The sequence below is a fragment of the Vidua macroura genome, chromosome 5, assembly GCF_024509145.1.
Source record: "Vidua macroura isolate BioBank_ID:100142 chromosome 5, ASM2450914v1, whole genome shotgun sequence".
Lineage (NCBI taxonomy): Eukaryota > Metazoa > Chordata > Aves > Passeriformes > Viduidae > Vidua > Vidua macroura.
In genome coordinates, this window is record NC_071575.1 from 16,718,658 (window position 1) to 16,744,165 (window position 25,508).

The 25,508-nt window shown below is 42.6% G+C and overlaps 1 protein-coding gene across 1 annotated transcript in view; it reads left to right on the forward strand.

The window, feature by feature from the left end:
- UTP20 (UTP20 small subunit processome component) overlaps nt 1–25,508 on the forward strand; it is a 63,486-nt gene that overhangs the window by 30,464 nt on the left and 7,514 nt on the right. The window contains exons 28-53 of the mRNA XM_053979070.1: nt 2,760–2,903; nt 5,244–5,323; nt 6,194–6,420; nt 7,333–7,477; nt 7,912–7,999; nt 9,054–9,197; nt 9,745–9,795; nt 9,891–10,043; nt 10,558–10,713; nt 11,096–11,236; nt 12,033–12,170; nt 13,401–13,540; nt 14,040–14,119; nt 14,935–15,224; nt 15,700–15,839; nt 16,301–16,457; nt 17,258–17,356; nt 17,958–18,125; nt 18,795–18,961; nt 19,857–19,998; nt 20,298–20,414; nt 21,131–21,301; nt 21,808–21,936; nt 22,423–22,533; nt 23,787–23,866; nt 24,615–24,684. Of these exons, the coding sequence (XP_053835045.1) occupies nt 2,760–2,903; nt 5,244–5,323; nt 6,194–6,420; nt 7,333–7,477; nt 7,912–7,999; nt 9,054–9,197; nt 9,745–9,795; nt 9,891–10,043; nt 10,558–10,713; nt 11,096–11,236; nt 12,033–12,170; nt 13,401–13,540; nt 14,040–14,119; nt 14,935–15,224; nt 15,700–15,839; nt 16,301–16,457; nt 17,258–17,356; nt 17,958–18,125; nt 18,795–18,961; nt 19,857–19,998; nt 20,298–20,414; nt 21,131–21,301; nt 21,808–21,936; nt 22,423–22,533; nt 23,787–23,866; nt 24,615–24,684 (3,528 nt within the window). The remainder of the gene's footprint in view (nt 1–2,759; nt 2,904–5,243; nt 5,324–6,193; nt 6,421–7,332; nt 7,478–7,911; nt 8,000–9,053; nt 9,198–9,744; nt 9,796–9,890; nt 10,044–10,557; nt 10,714–11,095; nt 11,237–12,032; nt 12,171–13,400; nt 13,541–14,039; nt 14,120–14,934; nt 15,225–15,699; nt 15,840–16,300; nt 16,458–17,257; nt 17,357–17,957; nt 18,126–18,794; nt 18,962–19,856; nt 19,999–20,297; nt 20,415–21,130; nt 21,302–21,807; nt 21,937–22,422; nt 22,534–23,786; nt 23,867–24,614; nt 24,685–25,508) is intronic.

The window sequence follows — 25,508 nt, forward strand, 5'->3', positions numbered from 1 at the left end:
ATATGCAAACAATATACAAACATATAAATTAAGTTCCTTTCTCTCCTCTTCCTCTGAGCTTACACATATGAACAGAGCATTACTGATTCAGATAAATATAAGTTGAATGTCATTGTGAAGTTTAGCAATGAGAAGTCTGTCAAAATAGAGGCCAGTGGTGGTTGTCTGAAAGTGCTACGGGGCTCAAACAGTGCAAGCAGAATTAATGTATTTAGAAAACTGATTTGAACTGTGTTTTTGTTTGAGTTACTGAAGAGAGAGTTGAAAGTGATCTCTGTGCATTGTTCCTACCTGTTTTGTGGAAAGATGGGCATGAGAGAGAGATAAATGTTCTGTTGTAAACATGTAACATGTAACAAGATTTTATGGCTGGAAGTTGAAGTTTGCCATGAGGATGGAGTTTCTTGGCTGCAAGGATAAAACATTTGAGCAGGGGAAGGAGAGGTTTAAAGTTCCTTGCCTGAAGACAGTGGAGCAAACCTTGTCCTTGAGGTGTTTTGTTGCAGTGCTAGACCTCAGGGGTGCTCAAGTATTGTGGATGATCACAGTGATTATCTGCCCTGCATGTCTCCCGTCATGGGACACAGGAAGGACATGGCTACCAGCTGTGCTTTCAGCACACTAGAAGCCTCTTCAGCTCTGTATCAGTAGTCATACTAGTCCAGTGTTACCATTTGGGTCTTAGCCAGGTGTCTGCAGAGCACTGGAAATGTTTTTTCCCTCGCTGAGCAACAGCTGTACATGTAGAAGGGGGTCAGGTGAGGAAAATGTCCTGTTAAAGATTGGTTGCACCTAAAAGTGGGGCATGTTGGCTTATTGCTGCCCTGTATGCAGGGGGCAGCACAGACATCCCTGAGCTGTAGTCCAGCTACTTGGGGTCTGTTGCCAGCTGCTCAGAAACTGTAACACTGAGCCAGGCTTTTCTGTCTTCCTGGTGCAGAACCTGTTCATATATTAGGTGGGAAACAAGCAAACTGCACAGTCATCATCATCACTGTGTTGTTGCAAGGCCTTACAAGAAGATGGCCTGAGCAAGTGGGAATGAATGTTTGTCATCATGAGCGTGTTCTTCCCAAGAACCAGCTGTGAGCATTTGAGGTTAGAACTTGCTTTGAAAAAAAATCCGTCAAACAAAGCAAGTCCTTGCAATAGGCAGTGTCCAAGGTCTCATCGTTGCCTGCAGACTGCATAGAACATGGTAACTGTGTTAATTTACAAGGAGGATGAGCAAATTTGAGGACATCAGCATCCCACAGTCTGACTTCAGCAGTGCATTAAAATTGCATGTTTTCAATTAGGACAGAAGACAGGAGTTCTAAAAGCTGCTTCATTAACTGCTAGGAAAGCTGCATTTTGCCAGAGTTGCTACAGTAATTCTGTCATGGTTGTGTAATGTCAGGAGTGGCAGTCTGTTGTTTGTCTGAACTTAATTTAGCACTTCATTAGCCATGGGGCTGTTAAAAGCTCAAGGAAGAGTGTGAGAAATCTGTTTATCTTGACTAATAATTAGAAGACATTCTTGGAATTGAGAGTAATTTATTGCAGACTGATACTGCCTGGACAGTTAAACATCAACTTCGACCACTTTAAGATAAGTTATTAATTTACCATTTCCTACTGATTGTATTCACTATTGAGTTTCTTTGTCCTCTCAAAGGCTTGATCTCGGAGAACTCTTATGGTGATTGGATAGTGGGAAACCCAAAATTACTTCATTTGGAGGTTGCCATTAGCAATAGTATCCTGGTTTGTGCTTTCTTTGGGCTTTCAAACAGTTTATTTGCCACCTGGAAGCTGATTGCACTCCATTAGTACACATTCAGCATAGCTTGGGATGTCCTGTTGCAAGAGCTTGATCAGTTCCTTTTCCACCATCTCCTCTTTGTCTTTTTTACTTGTGATTTTGGATTCTTGGATCCACTTACAGTGGATCATGATACAGAGACCCAAAAGAGCTCCAGTAACAGACAGTGGCTTTCATTTGCTCTCATGTGGCTTTGTTGTTTCTGAGGCTGAAGTTCATTACCTCTGCACTGTGGAGCTACTTCATGTGCTCATGCTGTGAGCTGCATTGCACGGTATGGAAATAATTTAGGTTACTCAGGTCAAGACTCCTCTCAGGGAGGAGAGTCAGAATGCAGCTGTGCATGAATTCCCTCAGTGAAATGTTTTTCCCAAGAAGGGCTATGGAACATAACCACTAAACGGGTACAGGAAGCACCTTCCTGCAACCAAATGCTATAGCCCCCAACCCTACTCTGCTGGAGGACATAATTCACATTCTTTCCTTCTCTGTTTCTCCCGCCTTCTCTTCGTCTTGTTGATCTCTTTTCTTCCCAGAAGATTTTGGTGTGCAAAGTACAACTTCATTTTGGAAAGCTGATTTCAGTCCTTTCAAATGTAAAACAGAGTTGTTTAAGTGTCAGAGTTTGAAATCTAATTAATTGTGGTGTAGCTTTCTGCATTGCATCCAAAAGGGGCAGATGCTGCTGGGTTAAACCTATCAGCATGGATTTTTTGAGCTGAAGGAGTCCTGTGCAACTGACTCAATGCAGGAACAGGCAGGCCCCTTCTAGAAACATTTAGGTCACCGCTGAGATGTAGATTGCTACTGTGAACAAGTTACAAGAGAAAACAGAAGTTTCTGCAATGGATGTATCTGGATGTGGTCAATCAATTGTTGGATTTAATTTCAGAGCAAGTAGTAGTTGTTCTGCCAAGGTCTTACTGGGTTGGGTTTTTGTTGGTTTTCGTTACAGGTCCAACCTAGGTTGATTAATCCACTGAAGAATTTGAGACGTCTTGGCCTCAAGCTTGTGGCAGAGTTTTTTTCTGATTATGAGACCTACAGCTTTAGTGTGGAAGAGATTGATGCAGTTTTCCATGCTGTGGTATGGCCTCAGGTAAATATTTCTAGTTTTTCCAAATAACTTGTTTGAAACATGTACCATTCAGAAAACTCCAGCTGTACTGGAATCCATCATGTCAGCTCTGTCCTTCGCTAGATTGGATGTGGCCTTGGACAGATTGTGGCATCCTAGTGTGTCTGTGAAAGGCCAGTTTCTTGGCTCTTCTATGATTAGTCCTGGAATAATCAAGTCACAGATTAAAGTACAAATTAATTTGTCTGAATAAAATGGATGCCATTTCTTTGTTCTTTAACCACAGAAGCAGACTTCTTCCCTAGATGCTTCAAGGAAGCTAAATAATACAAGTCATTTCTAGGTGTACTTTGCTACTTTTCTGTGTGCCAGCTGTTGAGTAGGGGACTACAGAAGCAAATGCTGCTGCAGGAAAGGAACGACCCAGGAGGGTCTGTCGGTAGGCTAAGTGGTCTTGAGCCTGCCTGCCTAGAGTTCCATGTGAGCACAGTGACAAAGCACAGGCTTGTGGCTTTTATCAGAGAAATTCAGATCACCTCTGAGCTGGGAAAATGCACTGCTGTGAGATGGAGAGAGAACACAGGATTTAAAATTAAATTATGCCGTCTTTGTCAGTGCAGTGGCTCTGGGGTTGTCGGGGAGTGCCTGTACCAGCTGCTGGGTTATCTCTGCTCTAAAAGCAGTTGTGTCCATGAAAAGGTTAACTGAGTAAGAGGGGCTAACTCCAAGAGTGCTCTTCCACAGAGGCTTTTAAGGTATCCAAATGTCCAACTTCCTTGCAGCAGAAAAGCCTGTTAAAGAGCACTGGTCTACTCTGAAACAACAGAGCTGCTTCTCTAGACATTGTGTTTGTTTACTCCTGCACTGTTTCTCTGCTCTACCAGTAACAATATGTGATGTGTAGTATGGTTACATGGACAAACTGTAGATAAAATAGTACCAGACAGTGCATATAGCTCTGTATTGCACTGGGCTGGGCAACAGGGAAGTGCATGTTTCTGGTTTATCCATGGAGTCTTCTTGCAGCCAGGGTGCTATGTGGAAAAAGCAGTGAACATTTATTGCAGTTCCAGAGCAGTTCAGGCTTTCAGTCAGCAAAGCACTTAAAGCTTTTGTGGAGCATGGTGTTTGTAAATTCTGAATAACTCTGAACAAGATGTACTATTGTTACTAAATAGTTAGAATGCCTCTTATCCTTACATATGTCAGGAAGACAGATGGTTTTGAAGCTTAGATGGTAGTACAATCCAGAAGCTCCCTCTGGAGTCGTTTCTGGTGAATTTCATGAAGATTTGGTTTTGGCAAAAGAATAATTTTGACTTGTGTGCTTTCCTTTTTTAAAACTGTTTAACTGGGGTGTGTAAATAATTCGTGGAGAGGGCAAATTGTTTTAAGCCTGTTGAACCTGCAGTTGGAGTTTGCTGTTGTTAATAGCCTGGGATTTTGCTGCAGAGGCTTGTTAGCCTGCATAGCAGCATTCCTGCAGGATTGGATTAATGGTTTACTCTCCATTGTATATCATTCAGGAAATCTCTGTTTTATGTAGGGCAATAATATTACCAGTCTTGGGGACAGGAGAAGATTTCTAAGATCCTGGCTATGATGGTCAGACCTGCCTTCTCTTCTGTTATGCTCAGGTCTTGAGCAAACTGAGCTAGTCCAAACCCCACATGCACCATTCTGCCTACCACCCCTGAAAGCACTGGAGCCTGCTCTGCCTGTGTGTTCACTAGTGGTGCCCTGCCAATAGTCCAGCAGTGGTCACAGTGGAAACCCACCTGTGTGACTTGGGTGGAGCCTGTTGGGCTGTGGAGTGGGAGAGAGGAGGGTGCCCTGTGTCACCCTAGCCTGTGTCCAGCTGTGAAGGAGCAGCAGCTATTCTGTGTGGCTCAGGCTGGCCACCTCTGAGGTGGGGTTGTTTTGGACACAGAACCCTGTTAGGAGATCCCATTCATGGGATGCAGTACGATGTTCCAGCCTCTCCAGTGAGGCCATGGAGATACAGACCAGGTGCTGCAGTCAGGGCATTGGAAGTGTGGGAGGAGTGAGTTTTGGGTGCTGTGCTTGAAATTTCATAGGTATGCCTGGGAGAGGTTGCTAAGTCTCTGTGGCAAATATGAGGTGTCATGGGAATCTAGTTTCAAGGGAAGGCCAAAATGGTAGCTGGAATACTGTATAAACAGAAATTATCTAAGAGTCATTTGACAAATATTGAGGAAGTTGGAAAATTACTTTATAAAAGATTGAAATTGCTTTATAAAAAAGGTAAACTATAGAATGTGAGGTCTTTGTTAGAGATGAGATTTTTAAGAGCTTTACTTACTTGTGTTGAGTTGGTGTCTGACTTTTTCTCTCCTTTAGGTCTGCAGATTGGCTTCAGAGAGTCAGTATTCTCCAACTTTTCTGCTCAAACTCATTCACACCTGGAGTAAGAACCCCAGGTAAGTGTTCTTCTGGAAAAGAAGCCTAAGTACCTCTGAATACATAAAACACAAGGGAAAAAGAGCACACTGTGAATAATCATGTCCAAACCCATATTTTCTTTTTCCATCAGACTCTTAGTCTTTTGATAACAGTCAAAGCAGCTGGGAAACTTTCCAGAAGAACTCACTTTTTAATAGCTTGCTTTTTCCATGTATTATTAATAATAACTAAGCACATATACAGCCCAAATCCAACTCACAGGTGAGGAGGAGGTCTGACTTTTTAGGATATGTTCGTCTTGACCAATGGCTTCTTAGTCTTAGGAGATGGGAAGTCAGTTTTACAATATATATAATTTTGTTCATGGTTTTGTGTGTGTCTATTTCTTTCTATTTTCTGAAAGAGTATGGGCAAGTTCAGCATAGAATCTGTGACTGAGAGTCTGTTACTGAAAGTTGTTAAAGAGCTTTTTTTGATTCAGACACTGTGAGAAGTTCCAGCTCAACTGTCTTGAGTGATTTTTGCCTCTTCCACAAACTCACTGTTTTTCCTTTCCTAAAGTATCTGGTGTTTCTTTTGAGACACCTCATTGGTAGACATGAAGACCTTATATACAAACTTGTGTTAAAAATCGTGTTGGATCACTAGGTTAGGAGCAGACTAAGAGGAGACTTAGGCTGTGGAGAAAGGATTAGAAAAGGGAACTTGATAACCTCTCAACCTCCATTCATTGTATTTTTCATAACACTGTTGTTCTTGTGTGCTTTTTTTCTTGGTTGAAGTGGAAGACAGTCATTATTTTTTGTGTGACTTCTCACACAAAAGAATTATAAGCTGGAAATTCTGAACCTAATTTTCAGTGAACCTTTTTATAATCTTTCTCTCAGGTATTTCCCTTTGCTGGCCAAGCAGCAGCCAGATCATCCAGAGAGTGATATCCTGACAAATGTTTTTGCTGTGCTGTCAGCCAAGAATCTGTCTGAGGCCACATCCAGCCTTGTGATGGACATTGCTGATAGCCTTCTCAACAGCCCCGATTTTGAACCCACGGAGCAGGTTTCCAGTTTGAACGTGACTGACTGTGTTGTCATGGCCACTGGAAACGTGACAGAAGGTATGCCTGCCTGAGAGTTTTGAGAGTTATGTTGGGTGCTTTAGATGGAGGTGTTAGATTATGGTGGGATTGTCCAAGAATACTGGGGAAGAAGACCTCTCAGCAGAGATGGAAACATCAAGGTACAAATTTGTCTTGTTGTGCTCAAGAACTGTAAAGTCCTGCTTGCTTGATGCCTGATGAAGTCCATGTTTGAGTGTCAGGGTCCTGAGCACAAAGAGATCCTTTATGAAGAGGGCAATGTTGACCTGTTCTGTCTGTGAAGCTTTGACTGATACAAGTTCAAGAACTGCATTGCTGACTTGGCTCTGTGTCTAACACCACATTTTATTTAAAGGCCCCATTCCTGTATGCACGTGATCCTGTATCACTTTGATGTTTAGTCTGTGCTCCCTGACTGGAAAGACCTGGCATCTTTGAGAGTTAGTAGACAGAACAGTAGTGTGCTGTGTTTGCTGTGGAGACATCTTTCACCTGCAACACTCAGAGCTAGTGGAAAGGAGCATGTGCCCTTGTTATGGCAGCTTTGATTTTACACAAGAGGTCAGTGGTGGAATAAAGAAAACCACATCTACAAATGCTCCAGTCATTTTAGGAGGTATTGCTACTGTTGAGGAATGTTCTTGGTACATTCTGATAAGCCTGCACTTAAAAGGGCTGTTACTGAAATCTGTGAGGAGATGGTGTGCGCTTTCTTTGATCCCATCTCATTCATGTTAGACTTGGTGTCAGCAAGTGCTGGTGCTTCTTCCCAGCCACCAAGTGCCCTGCATGTTCATAGCTCCCATTACCTTATTCTTCCACTAATGAAGCGTCCTTTATCCTAATTTCCTCTTTGAATAGGGTTGGATCTCCCTTCTGTTTCTTGCAGCAGAGTTTCTTGGGTGTTGCTAACTGTTGTGCCTCTTACAGAGCCCCTCAGCCTAGGTTGCCGGTTGGTCCTGCCCCATGTTCCTGCCATACTTCAGTACTTCAGCAAAACAATGTTAAGTGTGGAGAAGGTGAAAAAGAAGAAGTACAGAGCTCAAGTCAGCAAAGAGCTGAGTATACTTTCCAAGTAAGTGATTCTTAGAGCCTGAAACAGTTAAAAAGCTGGAAGGAGGGAGAAAGAAAGAGGCTTATTGTAATAGCTCCCAAATTAAAAAACACTGCGTCTCAAAATTTTGCAACAGTTGTAAATACCTGGATCTGTTATTGACCTTGCTGTTTCCTGGTTACTTAGGTGGTAAGTTTTCAGAAGTTGATTCTTGCTGATTTTGTTGGTGGTACTCAAACCTAGTATCTCTTGAGGTTAGAAAAAGGTGCAGAAATGCCTGCAGTCATGTGGAACTGAATGCTTAGGCTGGGACTGTGAATTTGGTAGGTATGCTCTGGTAGCCTGGAAAGGCTGACAAAGCCTTGTGAAATGACACTAGTGCTGACAGACTTCTTTGCTCTGTATTGGTGATTGAAATGATATAAAAGAGTAAATTACCTTGTCCAATTTTGCAGGATCAGCAAATTCATACAAGAAAAGAGCCAGAATTCAGTGCTTGTGAGCCTTCTCCTCCCTTTCCTTTATCAGACTAACATGGAACAGGTAGGTAAAAATTGTTTTCTCCCCCCTACTAAACATATGTTTTTCTTTTAATAAAGTATATTTGTTTAAGATACAATTAAAAGTCATATTGATTACATGCCATTTCTCATTATTAGCTTGCAATCAAGTCTTCACATGTTTGTAGTCTGCTCAGAATGCAGTGCCACTTGTGTGTTGATGTGCACTACTCACCCAGAGGTGCCAGTTCCCAGACTGATTCTGTTCCCCCTTATCATGGGGAAGGTCTGCAGAAGTTATAATGCAGTCTTTACTTTCTTTATCACTGTAGTCAATCCACCAAATTGCTTGCTTTGAAATAATTGCTCTTCTTCGCTGTGGATTTTACATCTGGACAGTGATGTGAATACATGTGGTTGAGCATGTGGTGTGTGTGGGGTACTGGGCAGTGCTGCATTAGTCTGCTGCTGGATGAAAGGCAAACTGTATGCAGTACTATTTTGGGGTTTTAAATCTGTGAGTCATTAGGGAACCACATGTGATTGCTGTTGAGGGAGGTCATACAAGAGCTTTACTGTGCAGTGACCAGGCACTGGAACACATTGCCCAGAGAGTCTGTGGAGTCCCCCTCATTGGAGATACTCAAGACCTGTCTGGATGCAATCCTGTGCCATGGGATGACCCTACCTGAGCAGGGAGGTTGGACCAAATTGACCCCTGTGGTCCTTTCCAACCTGACCCATTCTGTGAAGTATATGGTGCTGTTAATGTTCATCTCACATATTCAAGAAAGACTGCCTTTTAAAGCTCTATTAGTTCTCCTGACCTTTGAGTCATGAGGAAAGACACATAAAAGAAGTCTTTATCGTGCTGACAGTCATCTCTTAACACTGTATTGTTTCTAATTGAGAAGCTGCAAGTACTTCTGAGAGATTTGATGATTTCATTGTGTCCTTCTAATTCTTTGTTCTCATTCAGTATCTCTGATCTGAATGAAGTACAGCAATGTGCACTTCGTGTCTTGAAATATGTCCCGGGGAAATGAAATAATCTTGTGAGGTCTCAGTACTTATTGAGAGTTATGTGTCTCTTGCAGGGTACACAAATTGACATTCTGGAGACAGTGCAGAACTTGCTGAGGCATTGCTCAAACCCTACAAGCTTTCTCAAACCACTGGCAAAGCTTTTTTCTGTCATCCAGAACAAACTGTCTCGAAATAAGTTGTGCTTGGTATTTCAGGTATTGCATTTCTACATCTTTCTATGCTTTGTTTAAGAGTAAATTACCTTGTGGTAATAAGGTAATTTAGGTATAAATTAATAAGGTAAAATAAGGAGAGTATTTATCTTTGTGCATGACTTTAAAAATCTTTTTACTTCTCACACCTCACCAGGGGTCTTTAGTGTAAGAGAAGCCAAGCAAAGCACTTAAACTGCAACAAATCCTGCATGTTGATGAAATAAGAATGGATTTCAGTATCCTGAAGATGATTTTTATTTGTATTCTTCTCTCACAGTTTATAGTAGGATGTTCTGTATTACTTTGAAGTGACTTACATAAATTTTTAGCAGTAAAACACAAGAAATGTACAGTGTAGATATTTGGAAACTTAGGACTTAAAACACATATCCTCCAATTTACATAAGAATGGCTCTTTTGGAGGTTCTAACTGGAGAAAGACTAATGCTGCTGCTTTACTTATTTTTTGTCTCAAGTGGTAAAGTCTTGAGTTATCCAAATTTGTAACAACTATAAAAATTAACTGGGTTTTTATGTTTCTTTTTAGACTTTATCTGACTTGGATGCTAAGTTGAAGTATATTACTGATGTTGTTAAGGTATGCACAATTTCTCTCTCTGCTCCCTTTTTCCCCCAGTATGGTATGATCACGTTTCTGTCATTTTTCATTAACGACTTGTTGCTCTGTCTTAGCTGAATGCCTTTGATCAGCGACATCTGGATGATATTGACTTCGATGTGCGTCTGTCAGCATTTCAGTCAATCACAGCCCACATCAAGGAAATGCAAACAGTGGATACTGACTTTCTCATCCCTGTTATGCACAACTGCTTCTATACCATCCAGGTTGGCTGAATGTTCCTTCTCTTGCTATATGCACCACCTGTCCCTGATGAATCTAACTTTCAACTTACTTCCAGTGGCTGTTTTTTGGCACCACATAACATTCAGAAAGTATCTTTAGGTATTCTTACAAACACAGTTTTGAAGTTTGGTCTATTTACCTTTTCATCTGTGTGTCCCAAAAGGCAAATACAGTGCAGCACAACTTTCTGTCAATGAGCCCTGGAACTGTTTGATCATTTGTAGTGGATAAAAGGTACATTACAGGCTTGAAAGGCTGGTTTTCTGTTTGTTGCAGCATGTTCTGCGCCTGCTGGTAAAGCTAAAAGGTTTTTTCCCTGATGGGTATGGTGGGCATTAATTTGGGACTAGAACTTCTGTAGGAAAGGTCTCAAGAGTTTTTGAGTCTCTGCAGGACTCATTATGTTGTGCCCAGTGGTACTCTTCTCTCCCAGCTTTTGGGTAGAGAAAGGTGTCATAGCCAGACTCATGTGGTGCCATTTCTTCATCCACTCAGCTCGGGGATATGGCTCTCAGTGACAACGCAAGCCTTTGCTTGACCAGTTTCATCCACCGACTGGCAGAAATCGGCCACACAGAAGATGAGTACAAGGAGCTAATCCAGCACACTCTCCTGGAGTCTGTGAGAAGGGGTCTGAGGAGTAAGAGCGAGGTAAGGCAGTGGTATCTGATCACACACTTCCAGCTATCTTCAGGGTAATGAGGTGTTTTTTGGGTGAGTTCTCAAAGTCCCCTATTGGATTGAGAAGTGCAGATACCCACTATAAACTTACCCTTCATTTGAAACCTTATAAAATTCTATAAAATTATATAAATTAGCTGTGCGACTCTGTTGTTGTTCAGCTTTTCTTAGTTGTAACTCGTTCTTTGGAGGGGAGGCTTTAATTTATATGCAGGCCATAATAGGTGCATTTGTTGTTACCAAGAATTAGGACATTTGACTGAAACACTTGTAAATGACAGCACTGCTCTTCTCAGAATTGTATAGCAGCCTCTCCAAGGGATACTTAACAATCACTGCTTGTTATTTTTAGAGCATCCAGCAGGACTACACATCACTGCTTTCCTGCCTCATTCAGACATTCCCAACAAATCCCGAATTCCAGGATTTGGTCCAGCTGACCAACCGCCATGATCCTGACATGGACTTCTTTGAGAACATGAAACACATGCAGGTAAAAGACAGCAGGCATTTCTTAGTGCCTCTCTTCCCCTGCCAAGAAAAACCATCTTAGTGTGAGGGGATGTTTTGCAAAGCATCTGCGTGTTGTCTGCAGAGAAATTGAACCTGTGTCATTAGATACTGTTACAAAAAAGAAGGATGTAGACATCATCAGGAGTGATTGAGAATCAAAGTCATGTTTCTATCTAGAAATGCATTGGGTTTATGATAACCCACAGTCGGCAGTATCCTGAAGATTCCTCTGACACAGGCATGGAATGGGTCTCTGTTTTTTCTGGCCCTGCTGCTCTCAGTCTGAAGGCTCTGCAGCCCCTTCCCATTCACAGACCTTTACAATATAAATGTTACACAAAGCCTGGTCTCCTGGTTTTTCTTGCAGTACAAAAATACATTTCTTCTGCTTTCAGAGATGCAATCTGAAAGAGTCTTTGCTGTATCTGTAATTATATGCAAAGTTGTAAGTTTTTAACTTGTCATTTTTACTGGTGTTTGCATTTCATTGCAGCAACTGCTTTTTGCAGTTGCCTCCCTTGTCTAATACCTGAGGATAGCACAGTCTTATGATTGTGAATGCACAATGCCATTGATTTGGAATATCTATTGAGGCAAAAGACTAGTGAAAGCCCAGAGATTTAAGGAAAAAGGTATGCCTTGGAAATGGCTGTAATATGTTTATACCACCACCTAAAACTGGGACATTTTCAGAACTGTGGGATGTAGGTGCTCTCTTGTGCTTGCTGTGACTCAAGCACTGCCTCATTCACTCTCTCCCATGTGACATGTCTCAGATCCACAGGAGGGCACGAGCTCTGAGAAAACTGGCAAAGCAGCTCACTGAAGAAAAGCTTGTGCTGTCGTCTAAATCCCTCCAGAACTACATCATGCCTTATGCTACAACTGCTATTTTCAGTGAAAAAATGCTTAAGGTAGGCTCTTTTAATTGAATGCATCTAATTGAATATTTTCACCTTTCTTATATACCATTTGCCTTTGAAACCTAACCGCTTTAGGAGCTGATATGTTTGTGAAGTGAGTGTCTCCATTGTAGACAAAAGTGCTGTGCTGGTTTTGGTGGCAGAAAGAGAGTTTGGAAAGTGCAGATGCAGTCTGGGCCCAGTTCTATATCTGCTAAACTTGTCCTGCTTCTCAAAGGTTGATCTCTTAACTATTTGGTTAGGATTTTTTGTTTTATTTTAGTTTTTGTTTTTTTTTTCCCTTGGGGATTTATTTGTCTTTATTTTTTGTAATCAGCTTCTTATTTTTTCCCCTCTGGCTCCAAACTTCTGTCTTCCTGTTTAGTTGTGAGATTAGTTACTCTTTGACAGTAGACTGCGGGAATATAGTGTGGGCCTAGTAACAGAGGTGTGAATAAATACAGTTTTCTCTGGATTTAGAGGGAAACTGCAGGAATTGGCTGAAAACATCTGAAATCAATAGCAGCTTTGTAATTAAAATTTGAAGGGTGAAGTTTTGTTAGTCACTTTCAGTGAAATTACTTGTCAGGGTGGATAGACTTTCCACCTGTGGCTTTTAAAAGCCAGGTTTCACACTTCTGTAGTTCCCTGCACACTACCAGAACAGCAGACCTGCTTCTATCAAGCGAAGTAAATGTCTAATTTGCTTACTGTCAGAAATACTCTTTTGAAGCTGAAACAGTTAGAGCTCAGGCACAGGACCAAGCCCCTGCAGTGCAGTCTGTGCCCCTCAGTAGAGTGACTGAGTAGCTCTTCGACCAGAGGGCAGTAAAATATGTTAATTGAAACTTTGGTGAAGAAATAGACACGTTTTATTTCACATCTTAAATGGATGTGAATAGTTGACCAGCAATGTGCCATGCGTTTGTGGTTGGATGCCTTGACACTGGTTCTTGTTCTTAGTTCTTAGGCACAAGTGAGCCCATAGGTTTAACTATGTGAGAAAAGTTAAACGTATGCAGAATAATTTGGAGGAAGTGGGTCTGGAGATCTGCTTGATGGACTGTGATTTTTTTTTTTTTTTCCCCTAACTTGATGCTCAGGAGATCTAAAAGTACTGAATCCCAAGCATCCCCACTAGACAAACATTACTTCTGTCTCTTGTTGCTTTCAGTAAAGGATGCTTTAGACACACGACCATTGTGAATGCTAACAGCAACTGAATTTCTCTCTTTTGAGCAGCATGAAAATATGGTAACAGCCTCAGTTGAAGTTGTTGGAGCTGTCTGCCGACATCTTTCATGGTCAGCGTATTTGTACCACTTAAAGCATTTCATCCATGTCTTGCAAACAGGACAGATCGGTACGAAGCTGGGAGTCAGGTGGGTTCTGTGAGCAATGCTGCTCCGGGTTTCTCCAAAGACTCCTTAGGCACAATTCAGTGTTTTTAGGAGCATCTCACGGACTTTAGCCTCTTCTCTGAGGAGAGAGGTTGCTGGCTTTTAGGTGGGCTTAGGCAAGTGAAGGTGGGCATGGCTTGCTGCTTGCAGCTATGAAGTTTTAACAGGTTGTTACTTTCTTACACCGTGTCTCACTGAATGCATGGCAGTGGTTCTTGCAGGCTGTCCCTACTCCTGGGACACCTCCATTGCTCCAGTACCACTCTTTGTGAGGTTTCACAGTGAGGTGGTTCACAGAATGCATGTAGCTGAAAAGTAACCAGTTTTTATTTTCTGGGGCTTTTCAGGATAAACCTCCTTATGGTGCAATGTCACTAAATCTGATGTTTTCCAAAAAGTGGTTGTAAGATTTTTCTGTTGTATATGCATCCTCTTCTTTTTGTGTAGAGGGCTGATCTTTCTTCATGTTTTCCTTCTGCAGCTTGTTAGAGATAGTGCTGGAAGCCTTTCACTTTGACCATAACACACTTGAAAAGCAGCTTGTGACCATTGACAACCAAGGTGAGCTTTTTGTGTCTGCTTGTAAAAATACTACCTCAAACTGCTCAAATACAGCTAATCAAAGTTTTGTGGTTTACTCTTGACATCAGCTACCCCTGTCTTTTTAAAATGGGCATACTAGAAGCTAGTGTTGACTTGTCTCCTCAGGAGCAGTGCAGATTTTCCTCCTGTGTGTTGACAAAGTCAGGAGAGGTGTAGGGAATCATTTCCACACTACTACTCCATCCCAGGTGTCTGTTTAGAAGCCAAAACAGCCCAGAACCTGTGTGGTTTATAAGGTCTGCACCCAGCCACAATGGCTGCTGACACACCTGAGGTTATCTTTGATGTTGGCTGCTCTCATGGTTATCTGCAGCCAAGAGGTCCTCACCTTGCTTCCCTTCCCATTTCATGGGATGAAGTTGTGTCTTCAGTTTCTTCACTTTTGTGGTTACCCATGTTGGGATCTTTGGGTGAAGGAGGAGGATGTCTCACACCTGTGCTTGTCAGTACCTCTTGCCTTGTGAAATCCTCAATTTTAAGTGAATGGCAGTTCTCTGCAGTAGAAGCACACTGACCTTTGCTCAGCTGACTACAGGGTTCAGACACACAGTAACCTAGTCTTTGCTTTAAACCTGGCCCTGAGGGGTGGTTATCAGAAACCAGCAAGCCAGAGCTTCTTTACCCAGTAGAAGCCTGATGCTTATTGGTGGTTTGCTGTCACTGGTGATAGGTGGGAGCTTTATATAGAACTAAGCTGTCACAGGAGTCTCAATTAAGGGCTCGAGTTCTGTATTCTCCTGTATTTACCTGTACTTTTGGCAATTACTTGATAGAAGCTGCTGCCATGGACCTTGAGCCAGTGGTGGAGGCTGAAGAAGCCATGGAGCTGGAGCAGAGTGAAGGGGAAGAGGAGGTAGTTGAAGAAAAGAATGGGAAGAATCCCTCTGAGAAGCCAGTAGAACCTGAGCAAGCAGCTGAGCCATCTGAAAATGCTGAACAAGTGCCCAAACTTGTTTCATTCTTACCCCGAAATAAAGAGGAGCTTCAGTGTCTGATCAAACACATTCAAGAAACAGTTACAGTCAACATCTTGCCTAAATTGCACAGGTGTATTGTTGCAAAGGTGAGCAGTTGACATTTGAAAGGTCTTTTTTAGGCTGCTACTTTAAGGATTGGGATATTACTTCAGAGCCAGTGAAAAAGCAACACATTAAAAAAAATGGACACAACTGGAGAGAGACCATCTCAAAGCACAAAAAAGGCTTCATGCCCTTTGCTGAGTCATGGAGATTACTGACAGACCCTCTGGTCAGTGTGGATGTGATGTCTTAACTTCCCTGCTGAGAGCTGTCACAAACTACACAAGTGAAATTATTCATTTTGTCCAACCTCTTGAAGAGTTCTCAGCCACTTGCTTGCACCAGCCCATTGTATTGAAAACACAGATTTATCTCACCTGTCCTTTAACTGTCTGGGTTTTTCCTGCAGTCAACAGAGGACAGCAGCTTGCCATACTGGCCTCTTCTAGGGCTTGCTGAGAAAAAGCAGGATTTGTTTCTGTATATTAAAAGTGCATTATGTCTTGCTCTCTTAAACAGGTTAAAAGAGACGAGGAGCACAAGCTTGTGAAATCCAATGTTGTGAATGATGATGAGGTAGTTCGTGTTCCATTAGCTTTTGCAATGGTCAGAATGATGCAGTGCCTTCCCCAGGAAGTGATGGAAGCTAACCTACCAAGGTATATCCCAGTGGGGTCCTTACATCCCAGTGGGGCTGTTCATTGTGCAGGGAATGAGTGCAGGCACCTTTCTCAAGCTGTGGTTATGTACACGGCTAAAATCAAGAGGGACATCCTAACAGACCTTAAGTACATCTTTTGGAAATTCCTGCTTCTAGTGACATGCACCTCTGCACCTCAGCGTTTGACTTCTGTAAATCCTGACCTAAGAGCAGAGCTGTGAATCAAGGTGCAGAGGCAGAGTTGGTTGTGCTGAGGAAAGAAAAATGTACAGAAATAAAGGACAATCAGTAAAACATCCTGAAGGACAGTAGGTGTGTGTATGCCTATAAAACCTCTCTGTGAGGCTGGCTGTGAGTACAGCTGTGGTTGTGAAATAGTCCTGAAAAGCAGCCTCCTTGGCAGTGTAATTAATTCTGCTCTGCTTGGAGATGAACAAAGCTGTCTGTCTTTGTTTCCAGCATCCTACTGAAAGTCTGCACATTCCTGAGAAACAGATTTCAGGAAATACGGGACATTGCCCGTAACACCCTCATTAAAATCATGGATGTGTTGGGAGCGCACTACCTTCTGTATATCTTAAAGGAGATGCGGTCTGCCCTCATCCATGGCTACCAGGTAATGCTGAAATTCTTCTTCTTCTGCTCTCTGTAGGCTTTTTTTTTCATGTATTGGGAGGAGAATCCAAAGGGAAGTTGCCATTGAAATTGTTTTGCACTGGTAGAATAGCTTGGTATAACGCAGGTAAATACTGTTGCTAATGCCTACATCAGTCTTTGTTATGCCATTCCAAGTGTCAAATAAGGGTCTGTACCCTCAAAGAACTGAGTGTCTAAGCCATTTTCCTAGTGAAGAGTTGAGGTATGAAGAGGAAGGATGAATTTCTGGTTCCAGTAAGATTAGAGGAAATCTTTCCATAAAGTCATGAGGGCTAAGCAGTATCTTAGCAGTAGCTATAGGAGGGGAGTTGCCACGAAGACTGCACAGACAGTGTGTGGTGATGCTAGTTGAAGGCTTGCTTCCTAGATCCAGAGCCAAGGCTCTGACTATTAATTCATCTTTCCTCTTTCTATGGTTTGGGTTAAGAATCATTTTCATGTGAATTACCACAATGGAGTAGCGTGAGCTTCTAGCTGCTGTAACAGTGAAAGCACCAGTTAGAGCAGCCTAAATATATCAGTAAGAGCCCTGGGGAGAGAGGAGATTCCAGCCCTCTTGCCAGTATGTGGTGGCCTAGGGATCCTTTATCTCTTGCTACTACATGGATTCTCATCCTCCCAGTGTTTTTTTTCCTATAATGAAAGCTCAAGAGCAGTGTGTGACTTGTGATGTCTCTGGTATGGGAGTGTCTCCATGCAGTATGATTAAAGAGGTCAGTGCAGAAGTTTGGAAGCATGATCTGTTTTCTTTTTCTCTAGCTCCATGTGCTGACTTTCACTGTGAACCTGTTACTGAAGGGCCTTACTACCAAGCTCAGTGCTGGTGATTTGGACCCCTGCTTAGATATCCTGATTGAGGTAAAAAACTATTCAAGACTGAAAGAAAAAGCATCATGAAGTGCTTGGGAGATATTCTAGGAGGGGAAGGTTTGTATAGGTTGTCTCTGACTTGGTGGCAAACCAGGCTGTTGTGTGTACTGCCAAGGAAGGAGGCACCAATAGGCCCCTTTGTAGAGGGGAATCAAGAGAAGTCAAATATCTCTGGGGCTGTATCCTGAGCCCTGCATCCTGAGAGGGGATGGATTCAAGATTAAGACACCTACCTGTGTTTTCCTGTACTCTAAATGGCTGAGCAAGTCAGCAGACATCTACTCAGTGCAGCCCACAGAGCTCAGGAACTCAGCTGGCCTCACAGATGGGGTATATTGGGATGTGTTGATCTGTATTGATGCAGTCCTATTCCTTGTATCACAACACCACAGAGGGATGTGAGAACAGTGTTCTCACCTGTTGTGCTTAAACTCAGATGTTCTATGTTGACAAAGGAAAGATAGACACGATTTGTAGGAAACCTGGAGAATTGTTTTTTCTGTGAGTGGGGAAAAATAGTGTTGTTCTGTTGCTACTGGAGGAACCTGCTTTTCTTCTCTCATTCACTTCTTTTGCCTATTTTCCAAAGATTTTCAACCAAGAATTGTTTGGGAATGTAGCCGAAGAGAAAGAAGTGAAGGGAATTGTCTCCAAGATCATGGAAGCACGCAAAAACAAGAGTTATGATTCCTATGAAATTCTTGGGAAGTTCATAGGAAGGGGCCAGGTGACTAAACTTATTCTGCCACTGAAGGAGGTAAGAAAAGTGAGCCAGAGTCTCTGTTAGTAACTGTGAGCTCTCTCAATTCTGTAAGGTGATTCTAGAGCCTCTGGGTGGCTCCTTTGAAATCACATATGGAATCTTGCTTTAGCTTCCCATTTTCCTTTGGGAAAGCAGTGAGACTTTATTGTTGATGTCCAGGGCAGGGAGTGGCATTCTGGGTAGCTTTTAACTGCTGCTAAAGTGGAAATATCCAACTTTGAGTTCTCCATGCACTCTCCCTCTGCCCACTCTTCTTTCCTCTGGAGCTTAGAAGTCCTGCAAGGCTGCTGTGTGGTTTAAACTCTTGTGCATGAAGGAAATGTCAACAAAATGTATCCAGGGTCTATCTGTGTGCAATAATTGCCTTTTCAAAGATGCAGAATTTTTAACAGAGTGCAAGCTCACACAGGAATGGAACACTGGTTTACTCATTAGCTCTTGTGTCCTGGTGGACTGGCTGGAGGCTGACAAGAGGCTGGAGAGGAAGGGAGGGATGTTGGTGCAAAGCTGAGGCAATGCGATGCTGTTCACATAAAGAGCTGGAGACTGTGACAACATGATGAGAGAGAAATTGCTCTAGTTTTTCCCATGATTTCTGAATACAGATAACAGATAATTGCCATCAGGCTGTCCTCTTAAATTCTCATGGTTTTACCTTTGCAGACTCTGGAGAGCACAACAAGCTTGAAGATAGTCCGGAAGGTGCATGAGGCACTGCGTCACATCATGGCAGGGCTGATATTCAACTCAGACATGAATGCAGAATCCCTCCTCCTCCTCAGTCATGGTCTCATCAGTGAAAATTTGCCTCTGCTCACTGAGAAGGCCAAGTGAGTTCCAGGATGTTGTTCAGATGGTCTGGTATTGGTTTGCTTGGAGAAATGGCAGTTCTCAAATCCAACTGATCAAACGCATGAGAGTTTCCTTGCTTTCATTCCCTTTTTGTTTCCAATGTAACTGAATCATTTGGGCAGTTAGAGGGCAAAGATAAAGCTTAGTAATGGGAGTTAGCATTTGTTGAACTCATGGGAGTCCACTCTTGCAAGTTCTCAGGAACTTCAGCTAGGCTTTTTTGCTGTCTGATGAGTTGATAACATGCATTTGGATGTTAGGATGAAGGCTCAAGGGACAGTGTTTAGAAGCAGGGTACATTTCTATGGGGCAAGGAACAAGGAAAAACATGGGCTTTCACTTTATTGCTTTGCTGCTGGGGCAGAAGATGCGGAGAACCATCAGATTTTCTCTCCATCTGGTGCTGTCACTGCTCAGAACTGGGTTTGGGTGTCCTGCATTTGCTGTTACATAGGCTGGCTTTCTCTAGGGTATGACAGCTGTTTGCAGACTTCTTGGAGCAGTGTTTGTAAGCCATCAGTAATTGAAGTAAAGATCAGTAAGGAAGAGTAGTGGGTAGTGGCAGGACGTGTATTTGCTTGAAGGAACTTCCAAAATTGATCTGTCCACTAAGAAAAAAGTGAGGATGTTTTACAAATGATTGTGTGTTTGTTATCTCTGGAATAGTGGCATTGTTCTCAAGTCTGAGTCCCATCTGTAATGCTGCTTTCAAATTGGTTTTATTTCATTGTGGTCCATCTGTGACCTGCTTTTGCTTGCTGTGTGGGAAGCAGCTGAGCACAGTTCAACTCTTTTTACTCCCAACAGCAGGATTGTTTTGGAGAGGGTTCATATCTGAATATTTTCTTTTGCCATTCATACATTGCTTTTCAGGAAAAAAGCTGCCCCTCCTCCAGATCCTCGTCTGCAACCAGAGAGCTGCCTGCTGCTCCAGCCCACTCCCACAAGAGGAGGGCAGAAAGCACGTGTCAGCAGCAGGACTAACACATATATCCTGGTTGATTCAGGACTTCGGGTAAGATCTCCTCAGATTAAAAACTTTGTATTCAAAATTTTGTTAAAAGTATGCAAAGGAAAGTATTCTGGATATATTGTTTTAATAGCACAGCCATTAGCCTTAACTTCACTTTGTATATTGTAGCTCCAGTGGTGCTTTTAGGCATTTTTTTTTAATAAGAAGTACTCAGCCTGTTGAAATATTTGGGTGGGATATGGCATAAATTCTACTATAACCTGAAACAGTTGTGGGACCTTACTTGACTCTTTTGCATTCTGACTGACTTTGAGATGAATGTCCTGATTTTTCTATGACAGCTACTGCACATGAGCCTGAAGAGATCCAAAGTAAATTCTTCTGAGGAGCATGCTTTGGAAATGTTAGACCCTTTTGTTCAGCTGCTTATAGACTGCCTGAAATCTATGGATGTCAAGGTAGATGAGATGAAGTCTGTGTGTTCTCTCTGTTGTACTAAGAAGAGTCCTGCCCACAAATGTCATCTTGCAGTTGACTCACAAGAGAAAAGAAAGCCACCTGAATTTCAAACCTGCTTTAATAGGTGTGCAGATAAAATTGTTTGAGGACATGTAATCCTAAGGGAGGCTTGTGGCTGATGGAGGACTGAAAGCTCTGCTCCGTGTTGCAAGGGGGCAAGTTCTAGAGAATGTTCATATGAGGAACTTACTATGAGACTATCTATGAGGATGTTCATGAGATCCTGTAGCTGTTGGGAGCAGTGTTGTCACAACTGTAGTTTCTTCTGATCCAACTCCAAAGTCTTCATTCCTAGCACTGTAGGCAGCCACTTTTTGTGACAGCTTTTGGTTTGAGTGAGCCTAGAGCCGAAGAATGGAAGGCATACCTCATACCCTGTCAGATACTTGGAGTGGGGTTCTCCATATCTTGAAGGCAGCTCTGCATCATGTCTTTAGCTGGTAAAATCAAAGTTATAGAATATTGGAGTTGCAGATAGTGCTTTTAGAGCTTAGAAACCCTTGTGTTACCTGTGAATGGTTCAAAAGAGGTTGGGTGTGTTAGCTAACTGCCTTTTATCACAGTTGTAGATAGCCTGACCATGGCTATAAAACAGTGAGAAGAGTTCTTGCAGTGTCACTGTACCCACGTGCTGTCCTTTGGCTCTTTCTTCCAGGTGATAACTGGTGCTCTGCAGTGCTTGGTATGGATTTTAAAGTTCCCTTTGCCTTCTGTCAGTATGAAGATGGAGTCACTGATCAAGCAGCTTTTCCTCTTGCTGAAAGAGTTTGCCAAGACAGGAATAGCCAAAGGCCAGAATTTCCACCTTGTTGTGAGCTGTTTCAAAGTAAGTCAGACCCAGCTCTGATCATTTTTGCTTTAGGATTAACTTTCTAGAATGAGACACTTACAGCTACAGTTCCTTCCTGCAGCTGTCCCTGGAGAGGTAGTCTGGAGATCAGAAGCTAGTGAGGAATATGTGGCCTTGCTGATTCTTTCCCAAATACAAACTTAAGGATAGTTGCTGCCTGAAAATGCACAGCTTGGATCCGAAGAAATGTCTTTATAGAAACATATTTGCCTTCTTTCTTCATTGTAGGAATATCTTGTTCCACCTGAGTAAATCCTGATAGGTGAAGTGAGACATGGGAAAGAGGCAATTCACTTGTTTACTTTTGTCTCACAATTGCCATCTGAAAGCAAAATGTGATGAGAATAGTGTTGGCCACATGTTCTAGAACAGCAGTTTGTCTTTACAAGCTGAAGTGGTATAAATCAAGTCAGACTTTGGCATCTGGACCTTTATTTTATGGCATTGCATGTGTATTGACAATGTGCAATTTGATTTTGTAGTGTGTAACAATACTTGTGAAGAATGCAAAGAGTCAGATAACAAGCAAACAGCTCCAAGTGTTGCTTGGCTTTGCTGAAGAAGACATTTATGATTCATCGCGCCAAGCCACTGCCTTTGGCCTTCTCAAGGTATTTCTGTGCAGCAGTCGTGGGCGTTCTGTGAGCCACTGGAACAGCAGTGATTCTGCTTCCTGGTGAAAGGCTGTACATTCTCACATCAGGAACAGGCTACAGAATGCTGTTGAAGCTCTCTGTTATAAGAGAGGAAAAATCAACAAAATTTTACTGTTTGACTTGTAGTCAGTGTTCAAAATTGTTTGGGAGGCTGTTTTATACACAGTGCATATGAGGATGTATTTGGATCTGAGTATGTTTTTGCTAAAGAATCAACATCTCTGATCATTAGATCAAGTATTCTGTGATGCCCAAAAGAAACAGATATGGATATGTAAGCCATCCTTTCTTTTTTTTTTTTTTCTTTGAGTTGCTCTGTCTGTGTGTGAAAAAGTTAGTGTTAAGGTACCACCTGAGACCAGTGTTGTCTGGGTTGTAGTACTGCATCTCATACTGTATAAGCAAAATTATGTGACACCTTCTGTGCTTTCACATTTTCAGGCTATTTTATCCAGGAAGCTGATTGTCCCTGAAATTGATGATGTGCTGCAGAAGGTTGCCCAGCTAGCCATCACGGGTCAGAGTGAGCCAGTGCGAGTCCAGTGCAGGCAGGTTGGTGGAGTGAAGAGTTTCTCACTTTATTTACAGCTGTCTGACAGGCCAGAGGGCTTAGTGTGGCCATCCTGTCTCTCACAGATGTGTGCCTTGACCCTGCTGAGCCCTGAACTCCATTTCCCCTTCTTTACTGAACTTTATTCCCCTTGTTATCTGGCTTCAGTTCTTGAGACTGGTGCATAGCAGAATCACAGACTCCTTGCCTACAGTGAGACTGTGGTGTGCCTTCATAGAACTGTAAAATTGTTTAGGTTGGAAAGTTCCTTTAAGGTCATTGAGTCTAACACTTAACCCAGCACTGCCCCATCCACCACTAAGCCATGTCCCCGAGTGGCACATCTATACTTCTTTTTAAATACCTCCAGCTTGTTTTAAATAGTCCACCACTTCCCAGGGCAGCCAGTTCCAGTGCTTGGCCACCCTTTGAGTGCAGAATTTTTTCCTAATATCCAATCTGCGTTTCCCCTGGCACAACTTGAGGCCATTTCCTCTTGTCCTGTTACTTGTCACATGGGAAAAGAGACCAACCCCCCCCTGGCTACAGCCTCCTTTTCAGGCAGTTGTAGAGAGTGATAAGCTCTCCCCTGAGCCTCCTCTTCTCCAGGCCAAACAATCCCAGCTCCCTCAGCCACTCTTCATAAGCCTTGTGCTCCAGCCCCTTCTCCGGCTTCATTGCTGCTCAGCACCTCAATGTCTTTCTTGCTGTGAGAAGCTCAAAACTGAACACAGTACTTGAGGAGCAGCTTCACCAGTGCCAAGTACAGGAGAGCTGCTTAGCAGCAGTGACATGGTCCCTCCTCTGGAGGCTTTTAAGCCTATGTACCTAAGCTTTGCTCTTTTTTAAGCCCCAGGATAAGTGAATTCGCCACAAAGCCATAATTGCTTTCCTGTACTTCATTCTTTCCAAGGTAAAACCAACTGAAAGACAGAACTGGTTACTTTGTCTCGAGCATTGGGATATAGGTTCAGTAGGATCATGAAATGTAGCTTTCATAGTTACAGGATGGATTTTGAAGGATGCAGGATCTTTTCACAGATGCCTGTACAAATCACAGTAGTACTTTAAAAATTGATCGTCTTCCAGGCACAGAGCTTGGCAGCAGCTGTTGACCCTTTGTATAATAGGAACAGGATGAAAGGGATGATTCTCATAAGCTTGCTGCTCCATCACTAAATTTTCTTCATAACCTTTTTACAAGCTTACCTGAGTGTTTATTTTAACTCCTCTCTATATTTCTTTTTCTTTCCAGATTTACTTAAAATATATTCTGGATTACCCTCTTGGTGACAAACTGAAACCCAATTTGGATTTCATGCTCGCACAGCTGGAGTGAGTTTATATTCCTGACATCTCTGTGAGAACAGAACTTTGTTTTTAAATATGACTCTAGTGTCCCAAAAAGCTCTTTGTAATGAGCAGAAGGCATGGATGAAGTCTTCATTTTCCTACTTCTAAAACACTTCCTTTTCCCAAGTCAGGCTGTTTGATGAAGCAAATCCTTTTTACTTATCCCTGTTCCACTGCTAATATAATTATTTATCTGTTTGTAAGCAAAAGTTCTGTTGTTTGCTTAGTGGTTTACCACCACCACTGGTTGTGAATCATCATAAAGTCACCCTAGGACACAGGTGAAATGGAAAATCCAGGAGGAATGAGGGAAGGTGATTTATAGGGGATTGTTATCCCATGACAATGTCTCAAGTGCAATTGCAGGCACAGTTAAAACAAATGTACCAATTCTGCAGGAATGTTGTGCCTCCAACCTCCTCCTGAGCTTCACCCCTCCCTTGCTCAAGCTGACAGCCATTTATCAGGTTCCCCAGCACAGTGTGGCTGTGCTGACTCAAGTGGACTGGAACCCTTCATGGCCTGTTTGTGCCCCTGTGCTCGTTCTCTGACAGACAGAGCTGATGGGCCTGCTGCTTCTCTTGTCCACACTATCAGGCCAGGTCTGGTAGCTGTTGTAGAAGGATCCCTATCAGTGTGTGTTTCTGGAATTGGTTGTTGTTGTAAATTGTTGGCAACTTCATAGGAGGATTAACTCATCCCTAACAGTTAATCCTTTATTTCTTCACAGGTACGAGTATGAAACTGGGAGGGAATCTGCACTGGAGATGATTGCGTACCTCCTCGACATGTTCCCACAGGTAACGAGCACCCCCTGGTGTTCCAAGAATCAGGCAGTTGCTGTGGTTTGCAGTAACAGCATTTTCCAAGCAGTTTATTTTGGAAACACTTACTAGTTCCTGTTATCTCTTATCATGAGCAGAACTTTATCACTTATCTCCAAAGAACCTGGCTTTGCTCCAAAAGAGGAATGACATGCTGGAAAGTCTGCAGTACTTTTTTGCCTAATGTGCTCTGTTTGCAAGTAAAATAAAGCTGTATCAGCTGGAGTTTGGATAAACTCAATTGTGATTTATGCCAGGAAGAAACACAGCCAGTTTAGGGAACAGGGTAGGAATAGGAAGTGAAGTCTAGAGTTTTCTCACTGTAAGAGTTTTTCAATATTCATGAGAGATTGTTGATGGAACTGGTGTGTTCTGTTTGGTTGGCCTGACTGGAGAGGAAGGGCTTCTCAGTGGGGTGGATCAAAAGGAAAGCTAAAAAATAACTCTGCGTCTGTACAGGATCACATAGACAAAATCCTAAGCTGCCTTGAAGCTCTGCAGCTGGAGCTTAACTGTGCATTCAGGACACTGGGAGAAGTGCAATGAAACAAGAATTTGGAAGGAAGAGAAATTCTGCACAGTAAGCTGTGCTTCAGCACTGCCTGATAATTTAATATTTCAGATTGGTTCCTGGGAACTCTTTAAGGTGGCAAAGAGCTGCAGTCTCTGAGAGAAGGACATTTGGGTTTTGCTGCAATGCTGAGGACTTAAGCCTGTTTCAGTGAGCATTGGCCATGAAAATGCCCTTTAAGTTTTCACACTCACTTTGCTGACCCAGGGATGTGGTAGCAAGTCAGAGT